The 21,206-nt window shown below is 49.3% G+C and overlaps 1 protein-coding gene across 1 annotated transcript in view; it reads right to left on the reverse strand.

Moving 5' to 3' along the window:
• LOC130301112 (early activation antigen CD69-like) overlaps window positions 1-14,952 on the reverse strand; it is a gene marked incomplete at its 5' end in the record, with an annotated part of 35,426 nt that extends 20,474 nt beyond the window's left edge. Inside the window, 3 exons of the mRNA XM_056551603.1 lie at window positions 4,783-4,836; window positions 6,705-6,791; window positions 14,875-14,952. Of these exons, the coding sequence (XP_056407578.1) occupies window positions 4,783-4,836; window positions 6,705-6,791; window positions 14,875-14,952 (219 nt within the window). The remainder of the gene's footprint in view (window positions 1-4,782; window positions 4,837-6,704; window positions 6,792-14,874) is intronic.
• Between the last annotated feature and the right edge of the window lie 6,254 nt (window positions 14,953-21,206).

The raw sequence follows: 21,206 nt of genomic DNA on the forward strand, positions 1-21,206 counted from the left end.
GAAGGTCGGGGGCAGGCGGCAAGGATCGTAGTCAGGGGCAACGGCAGGAGGTCAGGAACACGGACTAGGAACAGACAAGGGAACGCTTTCACTAGGCACAAGTGCAACAAGATCCGGCGAGGGAGTGCAGGGGAAGTGAGGTGATATAGGGAAGTGCACAGGTGGGAGCCAATTAAGCTAATTGGGAAGATTGGGCCAGGCACCATCATTGGTGCACTGGCCCTTTAAATCGCAGAGACCCGGCGCGCGCGCGCCCGGACAGGACCGAGGGAGAGCGAGTCAGGTACGGGGGCCGGGGTGCGCATCGCGAGCGGGCGCTATCCGCATCGCGAATCGCATCCCGGCTGAAGGCGGGACCGCAGCGCACCCGGTCAGTGGATCCGACCGGGGCGCTGCAACAACGAAGATGAGGCGAGCGCTCCGGGGAGGAACGGGGACCCGGAGCGCTCGGCGTAACAGATCTCCTCCATGTATGATGATATTACTGGTGTATACTGGTCCTGTCCATAGATCTCCTCCATGTATGACGATATTACTGGTGTATACTGGTCCTGTCCATAGATCTCCTCCTCCATGTATGATGATATTACTGGTGTATACTGGTCCTGTCCATAGATCTCCTCCTCCATGTATGATATTACTGGTGTATACTGGTTCTGTCCATAGATCTCCTCCTCCATGTATGATGATATTACTGGTGTATACAGGTCCTGTCCATAGATCTCCTCCATGTATGATGATATTACTGGTGTATACTGGTCCTGTCCATAGATCTCCTCCTCCATGTATGATGATATTACTGGTGTATACTGGTCCTGTCCATAGATCTCCTCCATGTATGATGATATTACTGGTGTATACTGGTCCTGTCCATAGATCTCCTCCTCCATGTATGATGATATTACTGGTGTATACTGGTCCTGTCCATAGATCTCCTCCTCCATGTATGATATTACTGGTGTATACTGGTCCTGTCCATAGATCTCCTCCTCCATGTATGATGATATTACTGGTGTATACAGGTCCTGTCCATAGATCTCCTCCTCCATGTATGATGATATTACTGGTGTATACTGGTCCTGTCCATAGATCTCCTCCTCCATGTATGATGATATTACTGGTGTATTCTAGTCCTGTCCATAGATCTCCTCCTCCATGTATGATGATATTACTGGTGTATACTGGTTCTGTCCATAGATCTCCTCCATGTATGATGATATTACTGGTGTATACTGGTCCTGTCCATAGATCTCCTCCATGTATGATGATATTACTGGTGTATACTGGTCCTGTCCATAGATCTCCTCCATGTATGATGATATTACTGGTGTATACTGGTCCTGTCCATAGATCTCCTCCATGTATGATGATATTACTGGTGTATACTGGTCCTGTCCATAGATCTCCTCCATGTATGATGATATTACTGGTGTATACAGGTCCTGTCCATAGATCTCCTCCATGTATGATGATATTACTGGTGTATACAGGTCCTGTCCATAGATCTCCTTCATGTATGATGATATTACTGGTGTATACAGGTCCTGTCCATAGATCTCCTCCTCCATGTATGATGATATTACTTGTGTATACTGGTCCTGTCCATAGATCTCCTCCATGTATGATGATATTACTGGTGTATACAGGTCCTGTCCATAGATCTCCTCCATGTATGATGATATTACTGGTGTATACTGGTCCTGTCCATAGATCTCCTCCATGTATGATGATATTATTGGTGTATACTGGTCCTGTCCATAGATCTCCTCCTCCATGTATGATGATATTACTGGTGTATACTGGTCCTGTCCATAGATCTCCTCCTCCATGTATGATGATATTACTGGTGTATTCTAGTCCTGTCCATAGATCTCCTCCTCCATGTATGATGATATTACTGGTGTATACTGGTTCTGTCCATAGATCTCCTCCATGTATGATGATATTACTGGTGTATACTGGTCCTGTCCATAGATCTCCTCCATGTATGATGATATTACTGGTGTATACTGGTCCTGTCCATAGATCTCCTCCATGTATGATGATATTACTGGTGTATACAGGTCCTGTCCATAGATCTCCTCCATGTATGATGATATTACTGGTGTATACTGGTCCTGTCCATAGATCTCCTCCATGTATGATGATATTACTGGTGTATACTGGTCCTGTCCATAGATCTCCTCCATGTATGATGATATTACTGGTGTATACAGGTCCTGTCCATAGATCTCCTCCATGTATGATGATATTACTGGTGTATACAGGTCCTGTCCATAGATCTCCTTCATGTATGATGATATTACTGGTGTATACAGGTCCTGTCCATAGATCTCCTCCTCCATGTATGATGATATTACTTGTGTATACTGGTCCTGTCCATAGATCTCCTCCATGTATGATGATATTACTGGTGTATACAGGTCCTGTCCATAGATCTCCTCCATGTATGATGATATTACTGGTGTATACTGGTCCTGTCCATAGATCTCCTCCATCTATGATGATATTACTGGTGTATACTGGTCCTGTCCATAGATCTCCTCCTCCATGTATGATGATATTACTGGTGTATACTGGTCCTGTCCATAGATCTCCTCCTCCATGTATGATATTACTGGTGTATACAGGTCCTGTCCATAGATCTCCTCCATGTATGATGATATTACTGGTGTATACTGGTCCTGTCCATAGATCTCCTCCTCCATGTATGATGATATTACTGGTGTATACAGGTCCTGTCCATAGATCTCCTCCATGTATGATGATATTTCTGGTGTATACAGGTCCTGTCCATAGATCTCCTCCTCCATGTATGACGATATTACTGGTGTATACTGGTCCTGTCCATAGATCTCCTCCTCATGTATGATGATATTACTGGTGTATACTGGTTCTGTCCATAGATCTCCTCCATGTATGATGATATTACTGGTGTATACTGGTCCTGTCCATAGATCTCCTCCATGTATGATGATATTACTGGTGTATACTGGTCCTGTCCATAGATCTCCTCCATGTATGATGATATTACTGGTGTATACAGGTCCTGTCCATAGATCTCCTCCATGTATGATGATATTACTGGTGTATACAGGTCCTGTCCATAGATCTCCTCCTCCATGTATGATGATATTACTTGTGTATACTGGTCCTGTTCATAGATCTCCTCCTCCATGTATGATGATATTACTGGTGTATACAGGTCCTGTCCATAGATCTCCTCCATGTATGATATTACTGGTGTATACTGGTCCTGTCCATAGATCTCCTCCTCCATGTATGATGATATTACTGGTGTATACAGGTCCTGTCCATAGATCTCCTCCATGTATGATGATATTACTGGTGTATACTGGTCCTGTCCATAGATCTCCTCCATGTATGATGATATTACTGGTGTATACTGGTCCTGTCCATAGATCTCCTCCTCCATGTATGATGATATTACTGGTGTATACAGGTCCTGTCCATAGATCTCCTCCATGTATGATGATATTACTGGTGTATACAGGTTCTGTCCATAGATCTCCTCCTCCATGTATGATGATATTACTTGTGTATACTGGTCCTGTCCATAGATCTCCTCCATGTATGATGATATTACTGGTGTATACTGGTCCTGTCCATAGATCTCCTCCTCCATGTATGATGATATTACTGGTGTATACTGGTCCTGTCCATAGATCTCCTCCATGTATGATGATATTACTTGTGTATACAGGTCCTGTCCATAGATCTCCTCCTCCATGTATGATGATATTACTTGTGTATACTGGTCCTGTTCATAGATCTCCTCCTCCATGTATGATGATATTACTGGTGTATACTGGTCCTGTCCATAGATCTCCTCCTCCATGTATGATGATATTACTGGTGTATACTGGTCCTGTCCATAGATCTCCTCCATGTATGATGATATTACTGGTGTATACTGGTCCTGTCCATAGATCTCCTCCATGTATGATGATATTACTGGTGTATACTGGTCCTGTCCATAGATCTCCTCCTCCATGTATGATGATATTACTGGTGTATACTGGTCCTGTCCATAGATCTCCTCCTCCATGTATGATGATATTACTGGTGTATACTGGTCCTGTCCATAGATCTCCTCCTCCATGTATGATGATATTACTGGTGTATACTGGTCCTGTCCATAGATCTCCTCCATGTATGATGATATTACTGGTGTATACTGGTCCTGTCCATAGATCTCCTCCATTTATGATGATATTACTGGTGTATACTGGTCCTGTCCATAGATCTCCTCCATGTATGATGATATTACTGGTGTATATTGGATCCTCCCAGTTATCTGGTGTGCGGCGGCGGTGATGTTCCTCTTGGGTTGTAGCGCCCCCTTCTGGCCATTATTGTTGGTTCTTCAGCTGGAGAGGCTGCTGGTCTCTGGAGGTTCTATGAGGACATTGACTTCTACTATGAGGTACTTCGGCTTCTTTTCGACCCTTAGGACGTGTTCTAATCTCCTCGTATAAATTTCGGATGTCATGTGACTCTTCAGACCGAGAGATGATGACTTCTTCTCTAGTTTCTTCTGGATACTTGTATTTCCTAATCCTCCTTCTCTTGGTTTATCACAGTGAGGTGAAGATTCCTTGTAGTGACTACATTTCAAAGGGGTTGAATACTTTTCTAATTCCCATATTTACCACAACTCCCATATCATTATTATTATCACCACGTGACAGCATGATAGTGGCCATAACTCTCCTGTACACAGAATCCATCCGGTTATCATGTGTGAGGTGAGGATTGTACCTGCTGGGGATGATATTGCTGATCCTGATCCCTTCACGGCCCCGGGGCTTATACCTGAGAGAGAAGATCACCATCAAATACATCAAACACCACAAATCCCAGCAACAACCACAACCCTCAGTACACAAACACTAGAACATGTGACACCCAGAAGAACAATAGAGCAGAGAGGACAGCGGAGAGAAGAGAGGACAGCGGAGAGAAGAGAGGACAGTGAGAGGAGAGAGGACAATGGAGAGGAGAGAGGACAGTGGAGAGGAGAGAGGACAGTGGAGAGGAGAGAGGACAGTGGAGAGAAGAGAGGACAGTGGAGAGAAGAGAGGACAGTGGAGAGAAGAGAGGACAGTGGAGAGAAGAGAGGACAGTGGAGAGAAGAGAGGACAGTGGAGAGAAGAGAGGACAGTGGAGAGAAGAGAGGACAGTGGAGAGAAGAGAGGACAGTGGAGAGAAGAGAGGACAGTGGAGAGAAGAGAGGACAATGGAGAGAAGAGAGGACAATGGAGAGAAGAGAGGACACCAGAGAAGAGAGGACAATGGAGAGAGGAGAGGACAGTGGAGAGAAGAGAGGACAGTGGAGAGAAGAGAGGACAGTGGAGAGAAGAGAGGACAGTGGAGAGGAGAGAGGACAGTGGAGAGGAGAGAGGACAGTGGAGAGGAGAGAGGACAGTGGAGAGGAGAGAGGACAGTGGAGAGGAGAGAGGACAGTGGAGAGGAGAGAGGACAGTGGAGAGAAGAGAGGACAGTGGAGAGGAGAGAGGACAGTGGAGAGAAGAGAGGACAGTGGAGAGAAGAGAGGACAGTGGAGAGAAGAGAGGACAGTGGAGAGAAGAGAGGACAATGGAGAGAAGAGAGGACACCAGAGAAGAGAGGACAATGGAGAGAAGAGAGGACAATGGAGAGAAGAGAGGACACCAGAGAAGAGAGGACAGTAGAGAGAAGAGAGGACAGTGGAGAGAAGAGAGGACAGTGGAGAGAAGAGAGGACAGTGGAGAGGAGAGAGGACAGTGGAGAGGAGAGAGGACAGTGGAGAGAAGAGAGGACAGTGGAGAGAAGAGAGGACAGTGGAGAGAAGAGAGGACAGTGGAGAGAAGAGAGGACAGTGGAGAGAAGAGAGGACAATGGAGAGAAGAGAGGACACCAGAGAAGAGAGGACAATGGAGAGAAGAGAGGACAATGGAGAGAAGAGAGGACACCAGAGAAGAGAGGACAGTAGAGAGAAGAGAGGACAGTGGAGAGAAGAGAGGACAGTGGAGAGAAGAGAGGACAGTGGAGAGAAGAGAGGACAGTGGAGAGAAGAGAGGACAGTGGAGAGAAGAGAGGACAGTGGAGAGAAGAGAGGACAGTGGAGAGAAGAGAGGACAATGGAGAGAAGAGAGGACAATGGAGAGAAGAGAGGACACCAGAGAAGAGAGGACAGTAGAGAGAAGAGAGGACAATGGAGAGAAGAGAGGACAGTGGAGAGAAGAGAGGACAATGGAGAGAAGAGAGGACAGTGGAGAGAAGAGAGGACAGTAGAGAGAAGAGAGGACAATGGAGAGAAGAGAGGACAGTGGAGAGAAGAGAGGACAGTGGAGAGAAGAGAGGACAGTGGAGAGAAGAGAGGACAGTGGAGAGAAGAGAGGACAATGGAGAGAAGAGAGGACAATGGAGAGAAGAGAGGACAGTGGAGAGAAGAGAGGACAATGGAGAGAAGAGAGGACAGTGGAGAGAAGAGAGGACAGTGGAGAGAAGAGAGGACAATGGAGAGAAGAGAGGACAATGGAGAGAAGAGAGGACAATGGAGAGAAGAGAGGTGTATACAATGGCCTGAGCTCATAATATATAAGACAGTTAGAGTCTTCTCTATGGTCCAGTATGAGGGGGAAGGGAGGGGACAGACATGAAGCACATTAGGTGTCACATGACTAAATGCTGCAACTTACAGGAGACTCTGCCATTGATGGTGGTGATGAGAAGAGTCACACACAGGATGACCAGGATGGGGACCAAGCGCACAGCCCAGCGCCTACCTGCAGGGGGCAACAACATATACACAGTCATACTGATCATTGGTGAGGGATCATCTGATCACAATGGTGAGGGATCCTCTGATCACAATGGTGAGGAATCCTCTGATCACAATGGTGAGGGATCATCTGATCACAATGGTGAGGGATCCTCTGATCACAATGGTGAGGAATCCTCTGATCACAATGGTGAGGGATCCTCTGATCATATTGGTGAGGTATCCTCTGATCACAATGGTGAGGGATCCTCTGATCACAATGGTGAGGGATCCTCTGATCACAATGGTGAGGGATCCTCTGATCACATTGGTGAGGAATCCTCTGATCACATTGGTGAGGGATCCTCTGATCACAATGGTGAGGGATCCTCTGATCACAATGGTGAGGGATCCTCTGATCACATTGGGGAGGGATCCTCTGATCACAATGGTTAGGAATCCTCTGATCACAATGGTGAGGAATCCTCTGATCACAATGGTGATGGATCCTCTGATCACAATGGTGAGGGATCCTCTGATCACAATGGTGAGGGATCCTCTGATCACATTGGGGAGGGATCCTCTGATCACAATGGTTAGGAATCCTCTGATCACAATGGTGAGGAATCCTCTGATCACAATGGTGAAGGATCCTCTGATCACATTGGTGAGGAATCCTCTGATCACAATGGTGAGGGATCCTCTGATCACGATGGTGAGGGATCCTCTGATCACATTGGTGAGGGATCCTCTGATCACAATGGGGAGGAATCCTCTGATCACATTGACAAGGGATCCTCTGATGACAATGGTGAGGAATCTTCTGATCACATTGGTGCAGAATCCTCTGATCACATTGGTGCGGAATTCTCTGATCCCCTCTGTTGTGACGATGCTGGGGATTCAGCATTGGGGGGGGGGGGGCAGGGGACAGGGTCACGGCAGGCACAGGTAGTGGATGGGTAACGGACAGGGTCACAGCAGGCACAGGTAGTGGATGGGCAGTGCACAGGGTCACGGCAGGCACAGGTAGTGTAGTGGATGGGCAGCGGACAGGGTCACGGCAGGCACAGGTAGTGGATGGGCAGTGGTCAGGGTCATGGCAGGCACAGGTAGTGGATGGGCAGCGGACAGGGTCATGGCAGGCACAGGTAGTGGATAGGCAGTGGTCAGGGTCACGGCAGGCACAGGTAGTAGATGGGCAGCGGACAGGGTCACGGCAAGCACAGGTAGTGGATGGGCAGCGGTCAGGGTCACGGCAGGCACAGGTAGTGGATGGGCAGCGGACAGGGTCACGGCAGGCACAGGTAGTGGATGGGCAGTGGTCAGGGTCACTGCAGGCACAGGTAGTGGATGGGCAGTGGTCAGGGTCACGTCAGGCACAGGTAGTGGATGGGCAGCAGACAGGGTCACGGCAGGCACAGGTAGTGGATGGGCAGTGGTTAGGGTCACGGCAGGCACAGGTAGTGGATGGGCAGTGGTCAGGGTCACGGCAGGCACAGGTAGTGGATGGGCAGGGTCACTGCAGGCACAGGTAGTGGATGGGCAGTGGTCAGGGTTACGGCAGGCACAGGTAGTGGGTGGGCAGCGGACAGGGTCACGGCAGGCACAGGTAGTGGATGGGCAGTGGTCAGGGTCACTGCAGGCACAGGTAGTGGATGGGCAGTGGTCAGGGTCACGGCAGGCACAGGTAGTGGATGGGTAACGGACAGGGTCACAGCAGGCACATGTAGTGGATGGGCAGTGGACAGGGTCATGGCAGGCACAGGTAGTGGATGGGCAGTGGTCAGGGTCACGGCAGGCACAGGTAGTGGATGGGCAGTGGTTAGGGTCACGGCAGGCACAGGTAGTGGATGGGCAGTGGTCAGGGTCACGGCAGGCACAGGTAGTGGATGGGCAGGGTCACTGCAGGCACAGGTAGTGGATGGGCAGTGGTCAGGGTTACGGCAGGCACAGGTAGTGGGTGGGCAGCGGACAGGGTCACTGCAGGCACAGGTAGTGTAGTGGATCGGCAGCAGACAGGGTGGCAGCAGACAGGGTCACGGCAGGCACAGATAGTGGATGGGCAGTGGTCAGGGTCACGGCAGGCACAGGTAGTGGATGGGCAGTGGTCAGGGTCACTGCAGGCACAGGTAGTAGATGGGCAGTGGTTAGGGTCACGGCAGGCACAGGTAGTGGATGGGCAGTGGTCAGGGTCAGGGCAGACACAGGTAGTGGGTGGGCAGCGGACAGGGTCACGGCAGGCACAGGTAGTGTAGTGGATGGGCAGCAGACAGGGTGGCAGCAGACAGGGTCACGGCAGGCACAGGTAGTGGATGGGCAGCGGACAGGGTCACGGCCGTCACAGGTAGTGGATGGGCAGTGGTCAGGGTCACGGCAGGCACAGGTAGTGTAGTGGATGGGCAGCAGACAGGGTGGCAGCAGACGGTCACAGCAGGCACAGGTAGTGGATGGGCAGTGGTCAGGGTCACGGCAGGCACAGGTAGTGGATGGGCAGTGGTCAGGGTCACGGCAGGCACAGGTAGTGGATGGGTAACGGACAGGGTCACAGCAGGCACATGTAGTGGATGGGCAGTGGACAGGGTCATGGCAGGCACAGGTAGTGGATGGGCAGTGGTCAGGGTCACGGCAGGCACAGGTAGTGGATGGGCAGTGGTCAGGGTCATGGCAGGCACAGGTAGTGGATGGGCAGTGGTCAGGGTCACGGCAGGCACAGGTAGTGGATGGGCAGTGGTCAGGGTCATGGCAGGCACAGGTAGGGGGTGGGCAGCGGACAGGGTCACGGCAGGCACAGGTAGTGGATGGGCAGTGGTCAGGGTCACGGAAGTCACAGGTAGTGGATGGGAAGTGGTCAGGGTCACGGCAGGCACAGGTAGTGGATGGGCAGTGGTCAGGGTCACGGCAGGCACAGGTAGTGGATGGGCAGTGGTCAGGGTCACGGCAGGCACAGGTAGTGGATGGGCAGTGGTCAGGGTCACGGCAGGCACAGGTAGTGGATGGGCAGTGGTCAGGGTCACGGCAGGCACAGGCAGTGGATGGGCAGTGGTTAGGGTCACGGCAGGCACAGGTAGTGGATGGTCAGTGGTCAGGGTCACGGCAGGCACAGGTAGTGTAGTGGATGGGCAGCAGACAGGGTGGCAGCAGACGGTCACAGCAGGCACAGGTAGTGGATGGGCAGTGGTCAGGGTCACGGCAGGCACAGGTAGTGGATGGGCAGTGGTCAGGGTCACGGCAGGCACAGGTAGTGGATGGGTAACGGACAGGGTCACAGCAGGCACATGTAGTGGATGGGCAGTGGACAGGGTCATGGCAGGCACAGGTAGTGGATGGGCAGTGGTCAGGGTCACGGCAGGCACAAGTAGTGGATGGGCAGTGGTCAGGGTCATGGCAGGCACAGGTAGTGGATGGGCAGTGGTCAGGGTCACGGCAGGCACAGGTAGTGGATGGGCAGTGGTCAGGGTCACGGAAGTCACAGGTAGTGGATGGGAAGTGGTCAGGGTCACGGCAGGCACAGGTAGTGGATGGGCAGTGGTCAGGGTCACGGCAGGCACAGGTAGTGGATGGGCAGTGGTCAGGGTCACGGCAGGCACAGGTAGTGGATGGGCAGTGGTCAGGGTCACGGCAGGCACAGGTAGTGGATGGGCAGTGGTCAGGGTCACGGCAGGCACAGGCAGTGGATGGGCAGTGGTTAGGGTCACGGCAGGCACAGGTAGTGGATGGTCAGTGGTCAGGGTCACGGCAGGCACAGGCAGTGGACAGGGTCAATATGATGCAGCTGGACCTATGAAGTGTCAGGAATCAGAACCTTATTGCTCAGGCACAGAATGATGGTGAAGGGTCGGGGGTATTATGGCATTGGCTGGAGTCAGACTAGAGGGCACTGACCCTTTCACATGCCAGGGTCCGGAAAACCTGCATGACCCACATGATCCATAGTGATGCGGTGCAGGAACAGGATGGCACCAGAAGAACACTGGGACAGAGAGGCATAATGAGACACGGGCATCACATGGGTCACCTCTTACCGACATCCACCAACCTATTCACCCATGTTCTGCCCTTATCACCCTCCAACATTACCTCCATACCCCCAGTCTGCGGGCTTCTCCTGTGCAGTGCCCTCCTGTGCAGACTGTGCCGTCCTGTGCAGAATGTGCCGTCCTGTGCAGAATGTGCCGTCCTGTGCAGAATGTGCCCTCCTGTGCAGAATGTGCCCTCCTGTGCAGAATGTGCCCTCCTGTGCAGTGCCCTCCTGTGCAGAATGTGCCGTCCTGTGCAGTGCCCTCCTTTGCAGAATGTGCCCTCCTGTGCAGAATGTGCCCTCCTGTGCAGTGCCCTCCTGTGCAGAATGTGCCGTCCTGTGCAGTGCCCTCCTGTGCAGAATGTGCCGTCCTTTGCAGTGCCCTCCTTTGCAGAATGTGCCCTCCTGTGCAGAATGCACCCTCCTGTGGAGAATGTGCCCTCCTGTGCAGTGCCCTCCTGTGCAGAATGTGCCCTCCTGTGCAATGCCCTCCTGTGCAGAATGTGCCCTCCTGTGCAGAATGTGCCCTTCTGTGCAGAATGTGCCCTCCTGTGCAGAATGTGCCCTCCTATGCAGAATGTGCTCTCCTGTACAGAATGTGCCCTCCTGTGCAGTGCCCTCCTGTTTTGTGCTCTCCTGTACAGAATGTGCCCTCCTGTGCAGAATGTGCCCTCCTGTGCAGAATGTGCCCTCATGTGCAGAATGTGCCCTCCTGTACAGAATGTGCCCTCCTGTGCAGAATGTGTCCTCCTGTGCAGTGCCCTCCTGTGCAGAATGTGCCCTCCTGTGCAGTGCCCTCCTGTGCAGAATGTGCCCTCCTGTGCAGAATGTGCCCTCCTGTGCAGAATGTGCCCTCCTGTGCAGTTCCCTCCTGTGCAGAATGTGCCCTCCTGTGGAGAATGTGCCCTCCTGTGCAGTGCCCTCCTGTGCAGAATGTGCCCTCCTTTGCAGAATGTGCCCTTCTGTGCAGTGCCCTCCTGTGCAGAATGTGCCCTCCTGTGCAGTGCCCTCCTGTGCAGAATGTGCCCTCCTGTGCAGAATGTGCCCTCCTGTGCAGTGCCCTCCTGTGCAGAATGTGCCCTCCTGTGCAGTGCCCTCCTGTGCAATGCCCTCCTGTGCAGAATGTGCCCTCCTGTGCAGTGCCCTCCTGTGCAGAATGTGCCCTCCTGTGCAGAATGTGCCCTCCTGTGCAATGCCCTCCTGTGCAGAATGTGCCCTCCTGTGCAGAATGTGCCCTCCTGTGCAATGCCCTCCTGTGCAGAATGTACCCTCCTATGCAGAATGTGCCCTCCTGTGCAATGCCCTCCTGTGCAGAATGTGCCCTCCTGTGCAATGCCCTCCTGTGCAGAATGTGCCCTCCTGTGCAGAATGTGCCGTCCTGTGCAGAATGTGCCGTCCTGTGCAGAATGTGCCCTCCTGTGCAGAATGTGCCGTCCTGTGCAGAATGTGCTCTCCTGTGCAGAATGTGCCCTCCTGTGCAGACTGTGCCGTCCTGTGCAGAATGTGCCCTCCTGTGCAGACTGTGCCGTCCTGTGCAGAATGTGCCGTCCTGTGCAGAATGTGCCCTCCTGTGCAGAATGTGCCCTCCTGTGCAGAATGTGCCCTCCTGTGCAGAATGTGCTGTCCTGTGCAGTGCCCTCCTTTGCAGAATGTGCCCTCCTGTGCAGAATGTGCCCTCCTGTGCAGAATGTGCCCTCCTGTGCAGTGCCCTCCTGTGCAGAATGTGCCGTCCTGTGCAGTGCCCTCCTTTGCAGAATGTGCCCTCCTGTGCAGAATGTGCCCTCCTGTGCAGTGCCCTCCTGTGCAGAATGTGCCGTCCTGTGCAGTGCCCTCCTGTGCAGAATGTGCCGTCCTTTGCAGTGCCCTCCTTTGCAGAATGTGCCCTCCTGTGCAGAATGTGCCCTCCTGTGCAGAATGCACCCTCCTGTGGAGAATGTGCCCTCCTGTGCAGTGCCCTCCTGTGCAGAATGTGCCCTCCTGTGCAATGCCCTCCTGTGCAGAATGTGCCCTCCTGTGCAGAATGTGCCCTTCTGTGCAGAATGTGCCCTCCTGTGCAGAATGTGCCCTCCTATGCAGAATGTGCTCTCCTGTACAGAATGTGCCCTCCTGTGCAGTGCCCTCCTGTTTTGTGCTCTCCTGTACAGAATGTGCCCTCCTGTGCAGAATGTGCCCTCCTGTGCAGAATGTGCCCTCATGTGCAGAATGTGCCCTCCTGTACAGAATGTGCCCTCCTGTGCAGAATGTGTCCTCCTGTGCAGTGCCATCCTGTGCAGAATGTGCCCTCCTGTGCAGTGCCCTCCTGTGCAGAATGTGCCCTCCTGTGCAGAATGTGCCCTCCTGTGCAGAATGTGCCCTCCTGTGCAGTTCCCTCCTGTGCAGAATGTGCCCTCCTGTGCAGAATGTGCCCTCCTGTGGAGAATGTGCCCTCCTGTGCAGTGCCCTCCTGTGCAGAATGTGCCCTCCTTTGCAGAATGTGCCCTTCTGTGCAGTGCCCTCCTGTGCAGAATGTGCCCTCCTGTGCAGTGCCCTCCTGTGCAGAATGTGCCCTCCTGTGCAGAATGTGCCCTCCTGTGCAGTGCCCTCCTGTGCAGAATGTGCCCTCCTGTGCAGTGCCCTCCTGTGCAATGCCCTCCTGTGCAATGCCCTCCTGTGCAGAATGTGCCCTCCTGTGCAGTGCCCTCCTGTGCAGAATGTGCCCTCCTGTGCAGAATGTGCCCTCCTGTGCAATGCCCTCCTGTGCAGAATGTGCCCTCCTGTGCAGAATGTGCCCTCCTGTGCAATGCCCTCCTGTGCAGAATGTACCCTCCTATGCAGAATGTACCCTCCTGTGCAATGCCCTCCTGTGCAGAATGTGCCCTCCTGTGCAATGCCCTCCTGTGCAGAATGTGCCCTCCTGTGCAGAATGTGCCGTCCTGTGCAGAATGTGCCCTCCTGTGCAGAATGTGCCGTCCTGTGCAGAATGTGCTCTCCTGTGCAGAATGTGCCCTCCTGTGCAGACTGTGCCGTCCTGTGCAGAATGTGCCCTCCTGTGCAGTGCCCTCCTGTGCAGAATGTGCCCTCCTGTGCAGTGCCCTCCTGTGCAATGCCCTCCTGTGCAATGCCCTCCTGTGCAGAATGTGCCCTCCTGTGCAGTGCCCTCCTGTGCAGAATGTGCCCTCCTGTGCAATGCCCTCCTGTGCAGAATGTGCCCTCCTGTGCAGAATGTGCCCTCCTGTGCAATGCCCTCCTGTGCAGAATGTACCCTCCTATGCAGAATGTACCCTCCTGTGCAATGCCCTCCTGTGCAGAATGTGCCCTCCTGTGCAATGCCCTCCTGTGCAGAATGTGCCCTCCTGTGCAGAATGTGCCCTCCTGTGCAGAATGTGCCCTCCTGTGCAGAATGTGCCCTCCTGTGCAGAATGTGCCCTCCTGTGCAGTGCCCTCCTGTGCAGAATGTGCCCTCCTGTGCAGAATGTGCCCACCTGTGCAGAATGTGCCCTCCTGTGCAGTTCCCTCCTGTGCAGAATGTGCCCTCCTGTGCAGAGCCCTCCTGTGCAGAATGTGCCCTCCTGTGCAGAATGTGCCCTCTTGTGCAGTGCCCTCCTGTGCAGAATGTGCCCTCCTGTGCAGTGCCCTCCTGTGCAGAATGTGCCCTCCTGTGCAGTGCCCTCCTGTGCAGAATGTGCCCTCCTGTGCAGAATGTGCCCTCCTGTGCAGTGCCCTCCTGTGCAGAATGTGCCCTCCTGTGCAGAATGTGCCCTCCTGTGCAGTGCCCTCCTGTGCAGAATGTGCCATCCTGTGCAGAATGCACCCTCCTGTGCAGAATGTGCCCTCCTGTGCAGTGCCCTCCTGTGCAGAATGCGCCCTCCTGTGCAGTGCCCTCCTGTGCAGAATGTGCCGTCCTGTGCAGAATGCGCCCTCCTGTGCAGAATGCGCCCTCCTGTGCAGTGCCCTCCTGTGCAGAATGTGCCCTCCTGTGCAGAATGTGCCCGTATACTCATTGTCCTACATCAATTAGGGACCCATGTTCTACACACGACTAACAACTGTCTCTTCCCGGTCATCAGCAGAGAAGACATTATCTCTGTTCACAGAGTCAGGACCCCACCTGGGTTTAATCTCTGCAGCCAGGTCACCTGATCTCCTCTGACCACACAGGTGTCCTCTGTCTTCTCTTCACAAAGACCTGTAAGAAAAGTAAGACTGTAAACCTGTAAAAATGATGATCACAAAGACTGTGCTGTACCAGAGTGTAGAGAGGGAGGAGAGATCACACAGGATCTACTGTATAAGAGTGTAGAGAGGGAGGAGAGATCACACAGGATGTACTGTATCAGAGTGTAGAGAGGGAGGAGAGATCACACAGACTGTACTGTATCAGAGTGTAGAGAGGGAGGAGAGATCACACAGACTGTACTGTATAAGAGTGTAGAGAGGGAGGAGAGATCACGAAGACTGTACTGTATCACAGTGTAGAGAGGGAGGAGAGATCACACAGACTGTACTGTATCACAGTGTAGAGAGGGAGGAGAGATCACACAGGATCTACTGTATAAGAGTGTAGAGAGGGAGGAGAGATCACACAGACTGTACTGTATCAGAGTGTAGAGAGGGAGGAGAGATCACATAGGATGTACTGTATCAGAGTGTAGAGAGGGAGGAGAGATCACACAGGATCTACTGTATAAGAGTGTAGAGAGGGAGGAGAGATCACACAGACTGTACTGTATCAGAGTGTAGAGAGGGAGGAGAGATCACACAGACTGTACTGTATTGGAGTGTAGAGAGGGAGGAGAGATCACACAGGATGTACTGTATCAGAGTGTAGAGAGGGAGGAGAGATCACACAGACTGTACTGTATCAGAGTGTAGAGAGGGAGGAGAGATCACACAGGATGTACTGTATCAGAGTGTAGAGAGGGAGGAGAGATCACACTGACTGTACTGTATCAGAGTGTAGAGAGGGAGGAGAGATCACACAGACTGTACTGTATCAGAGTGTAGAGAGGGAGGAGAGATCACACAGGATGTACTGTATCAGAGTGTAGAGAGGGAGGAGAGATCACACAGGATGTACTGTATCAGAGTGTAGAGAGGGAGGAGAGATCACACAGGATGTACTGTATCAGAGTGTAGAGAGGGAGGAGAGATCACACAGGATGTACTGTATCAGAGTGTAGAGAGGGAGGAGAGATCACATAGGATGTACTGTATCAGAGTGTAGAGAGGGAGGAGAGATCACACAGGATGTACTGTATCAGAGTGTAGAGAGGGAGGAGAGATCACACAGGATGTACTGTATCAGAGTGTAGAGAGGGAGGAGAGATCACACAGACTGTACTGTATCAGAGTGTAGAGAGGGAGGAGAGATCACACAGACTGTACTGTATCAGAGTGTAGAGAGGGAGGAGAGATCACACAGACTGTACTGTATCACAGTGTAGAGAGGGAGGAGTCACGGTAATATATATTTGATATTACAGGGGGGTCTGTAGTATATATATGTGATATTACAGGGGGTCTGTAGTATATATGTGATATTATAGGGGGGTCTGTAGTATATATGTGATATTACAGAGGGGTCTGTAGTATATATGTGATATTACAGGGGGGTCTGTAGTATATATGTGATATTACAGGGGGGTCTGTAGTATATATGTGATATTACAGGGGGGTCTGTAGTATATATGTGATATTACAGAGGGGTCTGTAGTATATATGTGATATTACAGGGGGTCTGTAGTATATATGTGATATTACAGGGGGTCTGTAGTATATATATGTGATATTATAGGGGGGTCTGTAGTATATATGTGATATTACAGGGGGTCTGTAGTATATATGTGATATTACAGGGGGTCTGTAGTATATATATGTGATATTATAGGGGGGTCTGTAGTATATATGTGATATTACAGGGGGTCTGTAGTATATATGTGATATTACAGGGGGGTCTGTAGTATATATGTGATATTACAGGGGGTCTGTAGTATATATGTGATATTATAGGGGGGTCTGTAGTATATATATGTGATATTACAGGGGGGTCTGTAGTATATATGTGATATTACAGAGGGGTCTGTAGTATATATGTGATATTACAGGGGGGTCTGTAGTATATATGTGATATTACAGGGGGGTCTGTAGTATATATGTGATATTACAGGGGGGTCTGTAGTATATATGTGATATTACAGGGGGGTCTGTAGTATATATGTGATATTACAGAGGGGTCTGTAGTATATATGTGATATTACAGGGGGTCTGTAGTATATATATGTGATATTATAGGGGGGTCTGTAGTATATATGTGATATTACAGGGGGGTCTGTAGTATATATGTGATATTACAGGGGGTCTGTAGTATATATATGTGATATTATAGGGGGGTCTGTAGTATATATGTGATATTACAGGGGGTCTGTAGTATATATGTGATATTACAGGGGGGTCTGTAGTATACATGTGATATTACAGGGGGGTCTGTAGTATATATGTGATATTACAGGGGGGTCTGTAGTATATATGTGATATTACAGGGGGGTCTGTAGTATATATGTGATATTACAGGGGGGTCTGTAGTATATATGTGATATTACAGGGGGGTCTGTAGTATATATGTGATATTACAGGGGGTCTATAGTATATTTGTGATATAACAGGGGGGTCTGTAGTATATATGTGATATTACAGGGGGGTCTGTAGTATATATGTGATATTACAGGGGGGTCTGTAGTATATATGTGATATTATAGGGGGGTCTGTAGTATATATGTGATATTACAGGGGAGTCTGTAATATATATGTGATATTACAGGGGAGTCTGTAGTATATATGTGATATTACAGGGGGGTCTGTAGTATATATGTGATATTACAGGGGGGTCTGTAGTATATTTGTGATATTACAGGGGGGTCTGTAGTATATATGTGATATTACAGGGGGGACTGTAGTATATATGTGATATTACAGGGGGGTCTGTAGTATATATGTGATATTACAGGGGGGTCTGTAGTATATATGTGATATTACAGGGGGATTTTAGTATATTTGTGATATTACAGGGGGGTCTGTAGTATATATGTGATATTACAGGGGGGTCTGTAGTATATATATGTGATATTACAGGGGGGTCTGTAGTATATATGTGATATTACAGGGGGGTCTGTAGTTTATATGTGATATTACAGGGGAGTCTGTAGTATATATGTGATATTACAGGGGGTCTGTAGTATATATGTGATGTTATAGGGGGGTCTGTAGTATATATGTGATATTACAGGGGGGACTGTAGTATATATGTGATATTATAGGGGGGTTTGTAGTATATATGTGATATTACAGGGGGATCTGTAGTATATATGTGATATTACAGGGGGGTCTGTAGTATATATGTGATATTACAGGGGGGTCTGTAGTATATTTGTGATATTACAGGGGGGTCTGTAGTATATATGTGATATTACAGGGGGGACTGTAGTATATATGTGATATTACATTGGATCTGTAGTATATATATGTGATATTACAGGGGGGTCTGTAGTATATATGTGATATTACAGGGGGGTTTGTAGTATATATGTGATATTACAGGGGGGTCTGTAATATACATGTGATATTACAGGGGGTCTGTAGTATATATGTGATATTACAGGGGGGTCTGTAGTATATATGTATCACACAGGATCTACTGTATAAGAGTGTAGAGAGGGAGGAGAGATCACACAGACTGTACTCTATCAGAGTGTAGAGAGGGAGGAGAGATCACACAGACTGTACTGTATCAGAGTGTAGAGAGGGAGGAGAGATCACACAGGATGTACTGTATCAGAGTGTAGAGAGGGAGGAGAGATCACACAGACTGTACTGTATCAGAGTGTAGAGAGGGAGGAGAGATCACACAGGATGTACTGTATCAGAGTGTAGAGAGGGAGGAGAGATCACACAGACTGTACTGTATCAGAGTGTAGAGAGGGAGGAGAGATCACACAGGATGTACTGTATCAGAGTGTAGAGAGGGAGGAGAGATCACACAGGATGTACTGTATCAGAGTGTAGAGAGGGAGGAGAGATCACACAGGATGTACTGTATCAGAGTGTAGAGAGGGAGGAGAGATCACACAGGATGTACTGTATCAGAGTGTAGAGAGGGAGGAGAGATCACACAGGATGTACTGTATCAGAGTGTAGAGAGGGAGGAGAGATCACACAGACTGTACTGTATCAGAGTGTAGAGAGGGAGGAGAGATCACACAGGATGTACTGTATCAGAGTGTAGAGAGGGAGGAGAGATCACACTGACTGTACTGTATCAGAGTGTAGAGAGGGAGGAGATATCACACAGACTGTGCTGTATCAGAGTGTAGAGAGGGAGGAGAGATCACACAGGATGTACTGTATCAGAGTGTAGAGAGGGAGGAGAGATCACACAGGATGTACTGTATCAGAGTGTAGAGAGGGAGGAGAGATCACACAGGATGTACTGTATCAGAGTGTAGAGAGGGAGGAGAGATCACACAGGATGTACTGTATCAGAGTGTAGAGAGGGAGGAGAGATCACACAGGATGTACTGTATCAGAGTGTAGAGAGGGAGGAGAGATCACACAGACTGTACTGTATCAGAGTGTAGAGAGGGAGGAGAGATCACACAGACTGTACTGTATCACAGTGTAGAGAGGGAGGAGAGATCACACAGACTGTACTGTATCACAGTGTAGAGAGGGAGGAGAGATCACACAGGATGTACTGTATAAGAGTGTAGAGAGGGAGGAGAGATCACACAGACTGTACTGTATCAGAGTGTAGAGAGGGAGGAGTCACGGTAATATATATTTGATATTACAGGGGGGTCTGTAGTATATATATGTGATATTACAGGGGGTCTGTAGTATATATGTGATATTATAGGGGGGTCTGTAGTATATATATGTGATATTACAGGGGGGTCTGTAGTATATATGTGATATTACAGAGGGGTCTGTAGTATATATGTGATATTACAGGGGGGTCTGTAGTATATATGTGATATTACAGGGGGTCTGTAGTATATATGTGATATTACAGGGGGGTCTGTAGTATATATGTGATATTACAGAGGGGGTCTGTAGTATATATGTGATATTACAGGGGGTCTGTAGTATATATATGTGATATTATAGGGGGGTCTGTAGTATATATGTGATATTACAGGGGGGTCTGTAGTATATATGTGATATTACAGGGGGTCTGTAGTATATATATGTGATATTATAGGGGGGTCTGTAGTATATATGTGATATTACAGGGGGTCTGTAGTATATATGTGATATTACAGGGGGGTCTGTAGTATATATGTGATATTATAGGGGGGTCTGTAGTATATGTATGTGATATTACAGGGGGGTCTGTAGTATATATGTGATATTACAGAGGGGTCTGTAGTATATATGTGATATTACAGGGGGGTCTGTAGTATATATGTGATATTATAGGGGGGTCTGTAGTATATGTATGTGATATTACAGGGGGGTCTGTAGTATATATGTGATATTACAGGGGGGTCTGTAGTATATATGTGATATTACAGGGGGGTCTGTAGTATATATGTGATATTACAGGGGGGTCTGTAGTATATATATGTGATATTATAGGGGGGTCTGTAGTATATATGTGATATTACAGGGGGTCTGTAGTATATATGTGATATTACAGGGGGGTCTGTAGTATATATGTGATATTATAGGGGGGTCTGTAGTATATGTATGTGATATTACAGGGGGGTCTGTAGTATATATGTGATATTACAGAGGGGTCTGTAGTATATATGTGATATTACAGGGGGGTCTGTAGTATATATGTGATATTATAGGGGGGTCTGTAGTATATGTATGTGATATTACAGGGGGGGTCTGTAGTATATATGTGATATTACAGGGGGGTCTGTAGTATATATGTGATATTACAGGGGGGGCTGTAGTATATATGTGATATTATAGGGGGGTCTGTAGTATATGTATGTGATATTACAGGGGGGTCTGTAGTATATATGTGATATTACAGAGGGGTCTGTAGTATATATGTGATATTACAGGGGGGTCTGTAGTATATATGTGATATTACAGGGGGGTCTGTAGTATATATGTGATATTACAGGGGGGTCTGTAGTATATATGTGATATTACAGGGGGGTCTGTAGTATATATGTGATATTACAGGGGGGTCTGTAGTATATATGTGATATTACAGGGGGTCTGTAGTATATATGTGATATTACAGAGGGGTCTGTAGTATATATGTGATATTACAGGGGGGTCTGTAGTATATATATGTGATATTATAGGGGGGTCTGTAGTATATATGTGATATTACAGGGGGGTCTGTAGTATATATGTGATATTACAGGGGGTCTGTAGTATATATATGTGATATTATAGGGGGGTCTGTAGTATATATGTGATATT

This window comes from Hyla sarda, unplaced genomic scaffold (genome assembly GCF_029499605.1).
Source record: "Hyla sarda isolate aHylSar1 unplaced genomic scaffold, aHylSar1.hap1 scaffold_1110, whole genome shotgun sequence".
NCBI classification, from domain to species: Eukaryota; Metazoa; Chordata; class Amphibia; order Anura; family Hylidae; genus Hyla; species Hyla sarda.